Genomic DNA, 14,416 nt, shown 5'->3' with positions numbered 1-14,416 from the left:
AAATGGCAAACATACCCAGAGAACAAACATCACATTTTTCTTAACAAAACCTTGAAAATCCTCAAATTTCTGCTGAATTTATTGAAGAAAATGAATAGAAACTATATGCAAAGGAAGGTATCAAACTGATGTTTTGAAATGCAGTGACGCCTAACCCTTCTTAACAACACTGTTTCTGTTATTATGCCATGTACACGTTTCAACTATTCTGGTGTAGTAAGGCATGAACACTCACTTCAGCTTTTGTCAGTTGATTGTACTTCTTAACAGCATTACATCTTGTTATAAATTTGACTCTCACAATTTTGAGGTTTTTCTCTAAATTTTTTAAAATGCCTTCAGCTTTCTTGAGTGTTGCTTATTTTTTCTAAGGCAGAGGGAATGTGGGCAGCTTTGGGTAGTTGGAATATTTATTTCTAAATAATATGAGGAAAAACATATAGAATCCAGAACTATTACTTGATATTTACATTCCACATATTTGCAGAAGTGAGCTAAAGCACTCAGTTTTCTTTGAAGTATTTGTATAAACATCCACACATTCAAAAGAGTAGAATGTTAGACTTCTACAAAAATAGAAGTGTGGTTAGTATACAAATTCCCTTGGTCTCTTGTGGAACAAATATGTGCAATGACATCTATATTCATTAAAAAAAGTATGCTTTGTATGTTCAACTCAGAGGTAAAAACCAGAATACCTATACATGATATAATCTTAGACTCCAGTGAGACAATCTCAACTATATGAGGAACTCTTATTCACTCTCATATGAGGGTTTTATCAAGAATTTTATATATTCTATTGTTATATGATTAACTTGTGGTAAATGTTCAAATGAAAAACTGAGCAAGACAATCCTGGCTTTATGTGTTTCTGTGTTATACGATACCTGTAACACGTGAGCGAGATATGGTGCTAGCATTTCTCCTGCCTAGACTTTAGGAAATGTAGGTGTACAAGGGCAATCCCAGAGCTCTATTAAAATATTATAATACCTTTTCAGATATTTAAAAGGAGTCTAGTTTCCAAGATGCTATTGTTCTTTTAGATCAGTTACATAGCTATTTAAATAAAAATAATTATTTCCTACCATGTTGAAGAAGATAATGTTCTTTAAGTCACTAAGTGAATGTAAAAGCAGAGAAAGAAAGAGAATTTTGGGTAGGAGTTCAAGACAAAGGAAAGAAAGGAAGGGGAAGAAGAAAGTTGTAGAACTAAGGAAATAGAGACTATTTCAAGGAAAATGAACTTGGTGGACATATGTAAGCTCCATTGCCCAGGCAAAAGAGGCTTGCATATATCCATAATCCTTCTTCTCTACAATGGCTGACTGAATGCTACAACTGGCTATGTGTGACTGGAGATTATTTGCTGCTGACCTAGTTGAAGAAGTTTCAGAGGACATATAATGCAACCAGTTCCCCAGAGGGCAAGATCCCTGAATTAGCAAATTGGGGAGTTTTATGTGAAATTATGCAAGGAATTGTCAATTGCCAATCTACATGGAAAGCAAAGGAAGGTCAGTTATGACCTACAAGGTATGTACTGCTTGAAGAGATCCCAGAATGACATATTCTGGAAGTACAAACTTGTGTTCTTACTAGAGGAAAAAGTAAAAGGTCTTAATGATTTTTTTAACTGAAACACATCATGGAAAGTGATAAATTCTTGGACAGGAGATGTAAAGCTCCTCAAGAAAAGCAGAGAAGGAAAATACCAGAAAACATAAAAAAGAAGACTGGTGGAAATACAATATGTGGCCAAAGAAGCAAGTTCAAAAGGCATTTGATACTGCTGGAATTCAACTATTGATATTCAGCTACTGCTCTTGGAGGCAGTTCATGACTGAGCATGCCTCACCAATTCTGGCTTCATGGAACAAGATGGAAAATATATGGGCCTCAAACAAACCAAGAACCATTCTGGGAAAAAAGATGTTGTGACATGTGATTCTCTGCTCAGTTTGAGACTACAATACATAGACCTGGTATGACACTGCAGGTATATGTTATTTTACAGTTATCCATATTTTCTAAATATTTACATGGGAATTAGTGACACTGTGAAAAAACTTTGAATATATTGTTGACAATTTCATTTGAAATTTCTTGTGAAGATGGAAGAAATAACCTAATCCTTATTGATTGAGAGGAAATGATTGAAAAAGTGAGGGTGCTTTGAACCTTGGGAGAAAGTGACCATTGGCGACGTTTCGACGAAGTCCCATTCGTCATCTTCAGGCTGGTGTTTTCAGCTTCATGCTTTGAGCAGCTTGCTGCTCAAAGCATGAAGCTGAAAACACCAGCCTGAAGATGACGAATGGGACTTCGTCGAAACGTCGCCAAGACACTTCCAATTTTACGCGGGAGAAAACCCGAACAACCAAAGACCTACATACAAATACCCGCAAAAACCTCAGATATATATATATATATATATATATATATATATATATATATATATATATATATATAAATGAAGGCAGGCAGTATAGCCAAAAATGATACAAAGCAGTTGCCAGAAATTGTAAATTTTGATAGAAAGCCAAATGAGGAAAGAGCTGAGGCTTGTGAGAAATGCCCAAAACAACAAAAAACACTTTTCAGATATGCCAGGAATAAAAGAAAAGGGAGAAAGTCTTTACAGTAGCAAGAGTGAATTAGTAACGGTGATGGCAGTAAGGCAGAATGTCTTAACTTATATTCTACATCTGTTTTCTCTCAGAAGAGAAAGGAAGCCTTAGCTGGCCATCATTGTGCCACTAATGGAAGGAAGAGCTGCAGCTCAGGATAGACAAGGAAAAGGTAAAAGATTACTTAGCTAATTTGAATGAATAGGTTACTGAAGAAACTAATGGAGATTATTGTAAATCAGTAAAGGAAATCTTTGAAAATTCCTGGCAAACTGGCAAAATCCCAGAGGATTGAAGGAAAGCAAACATTATCTCTACCTACAAAAAAGAGAAGAACAACAACTTGGGAAAGTAAAGACCTGTCAGTTGAGCAAAATCCTGATCGTATCATTAAGCAGCATATTTATCACCACTTGGATAGGAATGCAACAGTTAACAAGAGCCAACATAAATTTGTCATGAGCAAATTATGTCATATTAAATTCATCTCCTCTTTTTATAAAATTAGTTGTTTAATAGATCATAATGGAAGATAGGCTCAACTAGACACAGTATTCCAAATGGAGTCTGTGAAGGGTAGATTAGAGCAGAACAATTATTTCCTGTGATCAGAATTCTGTTCTCTTATTAATGACCCCCCAGATATCATTTGCCTTTTTATTGGTTGCATCACAGTATTGGCTCATGCTTAACTTGTTAACAACAAGGAAACCCAGATTCTTTCATATGAAATACTGCCAAACTTGGCCTATCTCATCCTATATTTGTGACTTACATTTTTCCTACAAAAATGCAGAAGTTTACATTTACCCTGGAGGTTTAAATTCCATCCTATTCATTTCAGTCTGTCTGGACTTTTATTTTCTCTTTCATCTAAAGTGTTAGCTATTCTCCCAACTGTGTGCAAAGTGTTTAAGTGTTCCCTCAACTCTTTTATTCAAGTCATTGACAAGAATGTTGAACAGCACAGGGATCCAGCACGGAGACTGGAACACCAGATACTTCTCTTAAAATTGAAAGAAATTCAAGCAGATAATTTATAGCTTAGTTATTAAAGAAAAAAAGATTAATTGAAATAGTATAAGAAATGAATACATCTTTTGTGCTAACACTGTATATATATTTTTCTGAATTAATTCAACTGACAAAAGAGCAATGTGAGTTATCTCATTATTCTATATATCTATGACACATTTCCATTTACTTTAGAGCTGGTTGTTTAAATGTGAGTCATTTGGAGATAGCTAATTCCATCCCAGAATCGTACAATTTTCTGATTATTCTTGCTTTATTTGTTTTGAATTAAATTCAAATTGCTTACTAAAGATACCAAGCATTTGACCACACTTGTGAAATAGATAGTTTAAACTCACTTTAGCAAAATCAAGATCAGCTTGGGAAAAAAATACATTCATTTTCAATTGGTGATAGTCTTGAGACTAGAGAACAGAACTAAGTATACACTGATTCTTATCACCCTTCAGGAATCAAAGAACACTGGAGGTTCTCACCTCACATAATTATAAGGAGAAAAGAAACAACTATTAAGGATTAGTCAGAGGATTAAAATGGGCAGAGTCTATGTATAGATATTTCAAGACAGATTTTTTTCGCCTGTATTCTAAGTTATTAAGATGATCATTTGACAGAAATGTACATCTTTTTAAAATGGGTTGATTTGATGCATTATTTAAAAAGGAGAGTATGTTACTTGATTCAAACATTCGGACTGGCTTTATGTAGTGGTTTCTTGACACTTTATTTCGTATTTCAGAAATATTGTTAAATGTGTAATTTGTTTCCCTCTTCTGTGTCATTTGGATCTTTCAGCCAAAGCAACTATGTGGTATTAGCCAAATATTATTCAGCACATTTGGATATCGTGCTATAATATGACAATTTTACTTTTCTTTTGGAAATGAGATTGTACTTGTGGTTTTGATCAGCATTCTCTGCTTATACAACAGCAGAGCAAATTGTAGCCTATTGATTTGGGCTAGTCTTTGATGGCTATTGAATCATAGTTACAAATAATGGTGAGCCCTAAAAACTTCTCAATTGTCAGGCAATGAAAGGAAGGCAAAGCAAATATTGTTCCAATCTTTGAAAAAAGAAAAAAAGGGGGGGGGAGATTGGTCAGTCATTGTGATTTGACATTTCAGAAGTTTCTGGATCATAACATAAAGTTACCATGTTGGACAATTTTTAGTATTTACACAAAGTCAACATGAATGTATTAAGATCAGATTTTGAAATATTAACTTTATTTCATTTTCCATCAGCTTTTAAAAGGTTGTGGAAGTGCTGTAGACCTATTTTAATTTTAGAAACACCATTGACAAAGTATTTGAGTACATTCTGTCAAACAAAACAGTTACATATTGGAAAATGGCATATTGATTTGAGAATATCTACATCCAGTTTGAATTTTACTCTTTAACATTTCCTCATCAACACTGAATAATGTATCAGTTGGAGTGCCACAGATCAGATTCTAGTATTTTTCATTTTTTTCATTAATGGCTTATATTAAGAAATACAAGGAATTCTTATGAAGGATGCAGATAATAAAAAAGATAGAATAACCCATAATATAGAGGAGACAAATTTCCAAAGGATATTGTGAATGTAGAGAAGTGGGCAGATTCTAATTAATAAAAATTAATAGAGATAAATAGACATATTTCACTAAAGAGAAATGTGCTCTTTTAATTCTGTCAGCCTCAGCCCCATAATCAAGATGGCAGAATTGTGATTGGCATATGCAAGACCCTGCAGCTGGCAGTGGAACTGTTCCACAGATAGCTGGATGTGAGATAAACTGAGAGTGTGCCTGCTGCACAGCTGTATCCCTTTACTGGGTTTGCTGCACCTCATAGCAGAACTGTTGTTGGAGTCCCCAGAGTTGTGGCACTTGGAGATTTCAATTTACCATCCCTAGATGAGAAGGCAGCCAAAGAATTTATGACTACCATTGCCCAAAAGTTTCTTGGGCCTTGCCTGTATAGGATGCCACATATTGGAACTAGTTTTTTTTTATCATGGAGCAATTGAGATATGATCTGAAAATCAGGAATAAATTCATCAATCCCTTATTATGATCAACTTAATTTCTGGTATTCTTGCTTCTCTCTTGGCTCCAAGCACTAGAAGGTGCAATTCAAGGTCTTGATTATCACTTTAAAGCACTAGATGGCTCAGAGTCATGGAAAGTTTCCAGTATATATGCTTTTTGAATGATCCCATCAGCATCTTGAATGTAAGAAGAGAAAATAATCTTACTGATCCTCTACCTTTAATATATTATTTCTATAATCTAACACATTTTTTACAAATACTGTAATCTGACTGCTTGTATCTGTTTTAGATATATATGAATTGTTTTAATTATACATGAGAATTTTCTTTTTCTAAATATTTTATGTTTGACACCAATCATTTTAGTGTCCTTTTTTGTATTATTGATATTTGTATAGGTCAGCAATTCTCAATCTTCGTGTGACGGCGACCCCGTCACACGGACGCGCCGCGCATGGGGTTGCCGCCCCCTGGGGGGGAAAATGGCAGATCGCGTTGTTTCGCGACCCCCGTAAAATGGTCGATCGACCCCAAATGGGGTTGCGACCCATAGGTTGAGAACCCTGGTATAGGTCCTTGGGGCAAAAATGATTTTTCAAAATGTATCACGCAAATAAAAACCTTTTTTACTGGCATTTGGGATTTCTCCCCTTTCTTCTTTGTTCAGTGCCATTATAATAACGCTATAATATACCGCATCGTATATGATGTATATATATGGCAAAAATGATTTGCAAGAACAAAAACATACGGCAAGATACAGTGAATGACATTAGATTCACCTAAATTTCCTTTTCTTGTCTCTTGCACTTATTTTATTATTTTCTTCTTTTTTATGCTTATAAAATATTATGCAAAAGGTGAATTGTATGATCTAAGTATGCATATATATATATGACACATAATGGCAAAACTCTGTTTTCATAGGAAATAGATATGTTTAATTTTTTTGCATGTGTTCCTTCGATTTTATTAAGCAAAATAAGATATTTGTCTTAAATTAGGACTTCATTATTTTGTTTAATATCGTGTGAATAAATTTAGTTTAAGTAATATAGTTGTTTAACCTAATGTCTCATAATTTTAATAACAAAAATCACATTTAAAACTTTAATATTTTAATCCAGATAATCATTTACACTCTGAAAAATTGGCCAATTATGTGTATAAATATTTAGATTCCTTCTAGTATCTTGGCATTATTTTTATTATATTAATGAAATAGTGCTTCAAGTTTATCTTCCGTTGTAACATCACTTCTATTTCAGTATGGTTTTTTGTTTGTTTGTTTTAATGGAGATCCGATAGCCAATAGCTCTTACAAAAAAATTTCTTTGTTGTTCTGTTAAATAATACAGCCCTAATACAGGTGTGCTTAAACACACTTAGAATGATTCATAATATTTAAATAAGATTTTAATTTTTTTGCAGTTTATTTTAACAAGAGATAGTAAGACTGTATTTATGAAATGGAAAATGCTAGCTTGTTAATTAGGTCTTTATGATTCAGTTTTGGTCAAAGATAAAAGCAAGTAGCATTTTTCTGCACCTATAACTTAACAGGGTTAAATGAAATAAAGTTTATATAGGTTAGCAGTGCAACAAATGTTGATGCCTATTGTTGGTTATATATATTTTACTGTCTTGAATATTTTATTAATCAAAAGCTAATTCTTTATTTTTATGCAATCTTTTCAGTGGTGTTATCAGGGAGAGTGCGTCCCTTTTGGCACTTGGCCCCAGAGCATAGATGGGGGTTGGGGTCCCTGGTCAATATGGGGAGAATGCAGTAGGACCTGCGGGGGAGGAGTCTCATCATCCATAAGGCACTGTGACAGTCCAGCGTAAGTAGCTAAAGTAAGCCATCACCAGCATAAAAGACATATTTAGAAATAATTTTAAATGTGGATTCATATGTTATTTGTCAAAATGCTTCTGTGACAGTCTAGCGTAAGTAGCTAAAGTAAGCCATCATCAACATAAAGGACATATTTGGAAATAATTTTAAATGTGGATTCATATGTTATTTGTCAAAATGCTTGTGCTATATCAGTCTACCTTTAAAACAAAAACCCATATCAACTACCTAGAAAAAAATTACTTTTTACATACTTTTAAATGTTTGATTATATGCAGTAAGCACAGATAGATTTTACATGTTATACTTAACAAATAATTTCTTCCTCCATTTTTAAAATCTAAGAGTTAATTAATTCCTTTTAATGTAGACCTTCTCAAATATCAAACATCAACATTACCCAACAGCCTCTCCCATTGCAAGGCATTGGAGAAATCTGGATTGTCCCAAAGGTGATTTCTCTAAACTGGACTTTCTTGGGTTTTTTTCTTTGAAAACGTTTTGCTTCTCATCCAAGAAGCTTCTTCAGCCCCTTGGTGTATCTGGCTGATTTCTAAACTCCTAGCTTCTCATACCAAATTTGATCCCATTCTATTCAGTTTTCAGAGAGTTATTTTGCTGATAAAAACAGAATAATTAATTTCAAATTTTCTGTTGACTTGGAAAAAATAAAAAAATAAGTATAGTTTGACAGATTTTTTAAGATGAATATCTTCTCTTAATCCTTTTATTAGTATGGAGAGAATTATGAGAATTTTGCAGTTGGCCTCTAAATGAGGTTGCCTTGTACCAACAGCCAGACTGTATTTATAGTTATTTATTGAATTTTACATGACTTTGTGCAAAACCTGCCATCTTCATGCATTTTTGTCTCTTGTACATCTTCATCCCCTTTGCTAGTTTCCAACCTTATGTTTACATCTGCTATTTTATTATCCTTTCATTAAAAAAAAATTCTCTCCATATTTTTTGTGATTCCTCAAAAACTAGCCAAAATGTTATGTGAAACAGCTTTACTTACTGAGTTAATTCATATAACGTGTTTCTTTTACTCACATCTATTATAGTCATTTTTAGATTTATGTCAATAGGGAGAAAGTATTTTGCAAATTGTGTGGTAAATTCCAGTAATTTCAATAACTAGGATATTCTGGTTATGCCCAGAATTTATAATTACATAATACAAATATTACAGTAATTCCCATGCTTCTCCATACCACCCTTGAGTGATAACTATAAAATGTGAAACATAGTAGATCCTTGACAATTTAACTCAGATCAGGAACTTACAGAGCACAAAAAGCTGAAAAAGAGAATTTAAAAAGGATGAAAACTTAAAAAATATTTTATATGGTAGACTATTTATATTGACAATAGTTATACATTGTGTGTCTTACATGTTTTCTGTCAGCTGTACATTAATGCACAATTCATCTGTAGGATCTGAGCTATGACTAGATTATCATAAATAGTTTCTACATTTGATGTCTGATACTCTTATCTCATAATCTGCATCCTATTTTGTATGGTTGCAAAAGAAAATACAGATAGAGCCTAGATCAGGCATGTCAAACTGCCGCCCCGTGGGCCAGATGTGTCACGCTGAAACCGCACCCACCCCATTGCTGGCGATGGGGAAAAAGTCATGATACGTCGCGTGGCATCACGTGACATCACAAGTTTGACATGCCTGGCCTAGATCTTCAGGATACTTGGGTTCTGTAACCTTTATAATGGGAAGGAAAGTAGAACAACCATTTTACCTGCAACAAAGATGAAAAGGAAAGAAAGCAAGGATTAATTATGGTTATTGGGATCAGAATTTCTGTCACTAAGTGATTCAGTCATAAAGCATAATATCATGTGACTGTATTGTTTAGCAAAAGCAGTTTTGGCAAGCCCCGGTTACTGTCATTAAGTGAATCATTATGGATCATTAAGTGAAAACTTCATGTGATTGTGAGTTCCGACTTCCTGCTGGTTTCTTCACTGACATTATGTATAGCTGGCAGGGAGGGAAGAGACATACCTTTCTTCGTCAGCCTTTCAAGTAGTCTAGACAACAAGCACACCCAGAAATGTTCTCTACTTTATTGCAAAGTTACATTAACAAAATCTTGCAAGTGTCCGCCATTACCTTTACAGCCCAAGAAACTAGGGCAGATCTCTTCTGAGATATTTGACCCACCCACATTCCTTCTGCAGGCTAAGCTGCCACTTATCTGAGCATTATCCTGAGTATGGTGTCTTCCAAGTTTATTCTTGCATACCATAGCACCAGTGTAGAACTTTTCAAACCTGTTTACTAATGGCCATAGCCTAACAGTTGGGAGTTAGATTCAGTGTACCAATACCCAGTTAGAATGTATTTGCAAATCATCTTTTTAAACAAAATGCGTCTTTCTTCTTAATATACAACTGAAGTCTCCAGAGACTGCAATACTATATAAATGTATAAGGCATGAATTCATATAAATAACATCTTATTTATTTTAATATCAGTACTATATAATAATAGAAAATAATATTTTCAAAAAACATTATTTGTTTTAAACATTTCCTGGAGTAGCAAGTAAATGCTTAGATCTAAATGAAACAACTTGTTAAAATGGAACATTATAAATTATATTTTTATTGGTGCTGAATTCAGATGTTTATAATTTATTTAACTAATTAGAAGAAAAATAAGTATTTCTACATTTTTAAATAGTGATAAACCAAGAAACAAGTATTAAACAAAATATTTTAATTTTTAAATCATTTATGAATATTTTTGCCATCTATATTAATAGCGTCCAGTCTAAAATTCTTGAAAAATATTTTATATATATATATATATATATATATATATATATATATATATATTAATAAAATTTAAACTATTTCTTCCAGACCTTCTGGTGGGGGAAAATATTGCCTTGGAGAAAGGAAACGATATCGCTCTTGTAATATTGATGTGAGTAGATCAAAATTAACTTGAAATGTAATCAAATGTACTTATAGATTGGTTAGAATTTTGCTATTTATTTAGCTTATGGTGATTTACAGAAAGGCGGTAATCTGCTGCATCAGAAATAGTAGATGTTCGGCAGCTGACGGGACCAGAAGTAGCCACCAAGGCACTTCTGGGTTGAGAAGTATTAGGCAGTGACATCACCATTGCCTTGGGAATCCAATGGGGACTCCCTCTCTCATCCCCCTGCAGCTTCCCATCAAAGTGGCACCTATTTATCTACTCGCATTTGTACATGCCTTCGAACTGCTAGGTGGGCAGGAGTTGGGGCAAGTAATAGTCCCTGAGTCTCAAACTCCATCTTGCCAATTGTCAAGTCTCTGTTCTAGCCATAGAGCCATCGCACTTTTCAGAATTTTGTTTATTTAACATAAAGGGCAAGTACATGCAGTATAGAACTCAACATGTACCCATCAATACTGAAAATGGGATCTAACAAGAAGATATTGAGAATAGTTATTCTCAGTAAAAGATGTAAATCATAAATAATAGAAACATATATAAGTACATTACATATTTCATATACATAAAAATTCAAAGTTACATTTGTTTTGTAAAACGTATCAATAAACCTTTGACTTAAATGTGTCTGTTGCATTTCATTGTATATATATTAGATATTCAAGTCATTTAGAAAGTACTTAATTTTTTTACTGATGTTCTTTGGTAAGCTTAGAATATAAGCTACAGCAAATAATTTTATGGTAAAAATTTGAGTTTATTTTAAATAAGTATTTCCTATTTTTCTTATTATTGTGAGAAAAATATTTTAGTATATAAAGGTGTTTCAGATATGATATCCTATCATGTATTGTCAGTTGTGGCTAGGAAAGGTTTTGCACGACTTCATGTTATGCACCAGTTTCAGCCTTTCTTGGATTGGGAGTCCCAGTGCTCAGTTATTCAAGTCCTGGTCCTCTCATGTCTGGACTTATTGCAATGCACTCTTCATGTGGCTACCCTTGGAAGAGCATTTGGAAGCTTCAACTAGTGCAGAGTGCAGTGGCACAGGAGTTACACCACTGCTACACAAGCTATAGTGGCTGCAGTTTGCTTCTAGGTACAATTAAAGGTGTTGGCTATTACTTCGAAAGCCCTGCATGGCATGGGTCCAGGTTATGTGAAGAACTATCTCAGCCCACTGAGACTGGCGCACCCCATCCACACCAGCAGAGGAGGCATTCTGTAGGCTCCATTAGTCAAGGAATTCTGGATGGCAGGGTCCAGGAGAAGGGCATTCTCTGCTATGGCTCCTGCTCTTTGGAACATTTTACCTCCTGAGATGAGATCAGCTTCCACCCTTCTGACTTCCATAAGGGTTTGAAGACTTAGCTCTTACAGATAACTTGGGGCTTCAATGGGAGAACATCACACTACTGAATGTGCACCAGAGGCTGTTATCATAGTTAGCATCTATGATAACTTTCATATTTAATTAAAAATGCACTTCATGTGTATATTCAAATTTCACGTTCATCCCTTTTTTGTTTTCATTTTTGTTTTTTAGCCGTGTCCTCTTGGAGCCCGTGATTTTCGAGAAAAACAGTGTGCAGACTTTGATAATATGCCATTTCGAGGAAAATTTTACAACTGGAAACCATATACAGGAGGTATGTGAAGTTCTGTAATCTTAGCTATAATCAGGCTCTAGGTCCTGCCCAGGGAAGGCAGGATATTAGTTTCTCTTAAGAAGACCTTGAGAATATGGATATATGCACCAGGGCTTTACAGGCTTTAGATTTGATTTCAGAAAGGTGTTTTGGAGTGCTCAAGGTATGAGCATAGTGTCTGTCTGCAGACCTTTAAAACAATTGTTTCTTTTTCTTGGATCATATAGCAGTTTCAGAGAGTAGTCATTTGATATCAGAAAAGATGAAATTGCTTTAAAGAGTTGAAGGCAGGTGTCATGTTCCATTAACACCCCCCCCCATATTCTTTGAAGACCCTTTTCCAAATTATTTCTGAAATACTGCATAACTCTGAACTGTCCTTTTGCAGATGGTCATACCTGATTGTGCAGTGTTAGATTTGTCAGAGTTCGAGAGACAAAGGCTACCCTTGCTGAATTTCATATAGAACTGAATCATGCATGTAGATAATTTTCACTTGAATCTTTTAATCTTAGATTGGGTGCTGCCCAGAGTTTCTGGAAGATTAGCATCTATATAAATGTTTTAAAGGAAATGAAATAACGTTTTTGGAGAGCTCAGCATAAGTCAGGCAGCGACTGGTTGTAAGTCAAGGACTGTCAATTCCACTTATCAGCCTTGTAACTGAGGCTGTCAGGACAGAGTAAATTTTTTTTGTATCACATCACAGACTTGAGGAAGACATGTTAAAACAACTGTCTGGATAAGGTCTACAAAGCCAAAGCACAATATTGTTATTGGAATCCAGTAAGCTATCTGAAAAGTCTATGCCATAAAGGCAATATTTAATACTGTTTGATAACTTATTAAATATTTAGGTCTTGTTCAATTAATGAAATCTATTTATCAGTCTTGATTCTACAACTTCATTAATCTTTTGAAAAATTGTTGAAAAAAAAATCAGTGACATAATTTTTTGGGAAAAAAGATTAATATTAAATTGTATATAATACTTCAAGCTTTGGAATTTGATCTTTTAAAATGTTTTATTTGTCTAGGTGGGGTTAAGCCATGTGCATTAAACTGTTTGGCAGAAGGTTATAACTTCTATACTGAACGTGCTCCTGCAGTTATAGACGGAACACAGTGCAATGCAGATTCCCTGGATATTTGTATCAATGGAGAATGCAAGGTACAATACATGAACATTACACAAAAGTAAAAGTAATTTAAAATATTCCTATACTGCAACATCCTCTAAGGAAACAGCTGTCAAGAAACTGCCTTTATTAATATTTTAGAACTACAGTTCCAGAAGCACTGACATTTTACCTCATTTGTCTTATAGACAACTTAGAGCCAGCAGGGCGAGAAATAGCAAGGAAGCAACAGTTTCTTTTTTATTTCTCTCTGCTTTGTTTTTCTCTGATTGGAAAGCTGATTTGTACTGTTGAATTTTTCCCTTCAGCTTACTTTTTACAGGAAAATAGTTTCTTCTTTCTTCTCTTTTTCTTTGGCATAGGAATTGAAAAAACAAAAGTGCAATCTTTCTGTTAGATCATGCAATTTCCTTATAAATGTCCTTGTTACATTATATTTTAAGCATATATCTCGAAATACTCTTAAAGGGCTTCTTTATATTCATATATGTTATCTGCTAAATATGAACTGCAGTGAATGAGGATTCCAACCAGAGTTATCTCAAGTTTCTTTATAAATGTTATAAAACTGCTCACATGATTTAAACAATTATGACAAAAAGCAACAAGCTTTCTAAATGAAAACAGCCATCTCACACAATTGAGAAATTGGAAAGCCCTGAATATGATCTCTGTCATTTAAAATGGAAACACAGGCAGCATCTTGCAAATTCACCTGCTAGCAAACCAGAAAATGAGCAAAAAATTATGGCAGATTATAAAAATGCAGCTGGAATAATTTGCCTGATAGTAAGCAATTTAATTTTAGTTCATTTTAGGTAAAAGAGAATTGCAAAGGATATGATAAAATATTGCAGGATTATATGACAAAAAGTTTATCAATCCTAAAGTTAGCTGGTTATAAAGATGTGTATTAAGAGGCTATAAAAAAGATATTTTTGTGAATTGAATATCATGCCATCTAGACGTTTAAGAGACAATTCTACCTGCACTCTATACTAGTGTGATATTAAATAGCCCTCTCAAATATTGTGAGAAACCATTTAGATTTGAATATATGGATCATAGAGCAGAGAAATAAAGAA

General features: G+C 34.0%; 1 protein-coding gene across 4 annotated transcripts in view; it reads left to right on the top strand.

Annotated features, from left to right (window-relative positions):
• Positions 1-14,416, top strand: part of ADAMTS6 (ADAM metallopeptidase with thrombospondin type 1 motif 6) — a 128,272-nt gene that overhangs the window by 91,612 nt on the left and 22,244 nt on the right. For all 4 annotated transcript variants that reach the window (XM_039364932.1, XM_039364922.1, XM_039364907.1 and 1 more), the window contains 4 exons: positions 7,410-7,555; positions 10,462-10,525; positions 12,090-12,192; positions 13,230-13,363. In XM_039364932.1, the coding sequence (XP_039220866.1) occupies positions 7,410-7,555; positions 10,462-10,525; positions 12,090-12,192; positions 13,230-13,363 (447 nt within the window). The remainder of the gene's footprint in view (positions 1-7,409; positions 7,556-10,461; positions 10,526-12,089; positions 12,193-13,229; positions 13,364-14,416) is intronic.

This window comes from Crotalus tigris, unplaced genomic scaffold (assembly GCF_016545835.1).
Source record: "Crotalus tigris isolate CLP2741 ecotype Arizona unplaced genomic scaffold, ASM1654583v1 scf7180000017592.2434428, whole genome shotgun sequence".
NCBI lineage: Eukaryota > Metazoa > Chordata > Lepidosauria > Squamata > Viperidae > Crotalus > Crotalus tigris.
The sequence above is the reverse complement of the archived record's forward strand: the minus strand, read 5'-3'. Positions and strand labels throughout refer to the sequence as shown.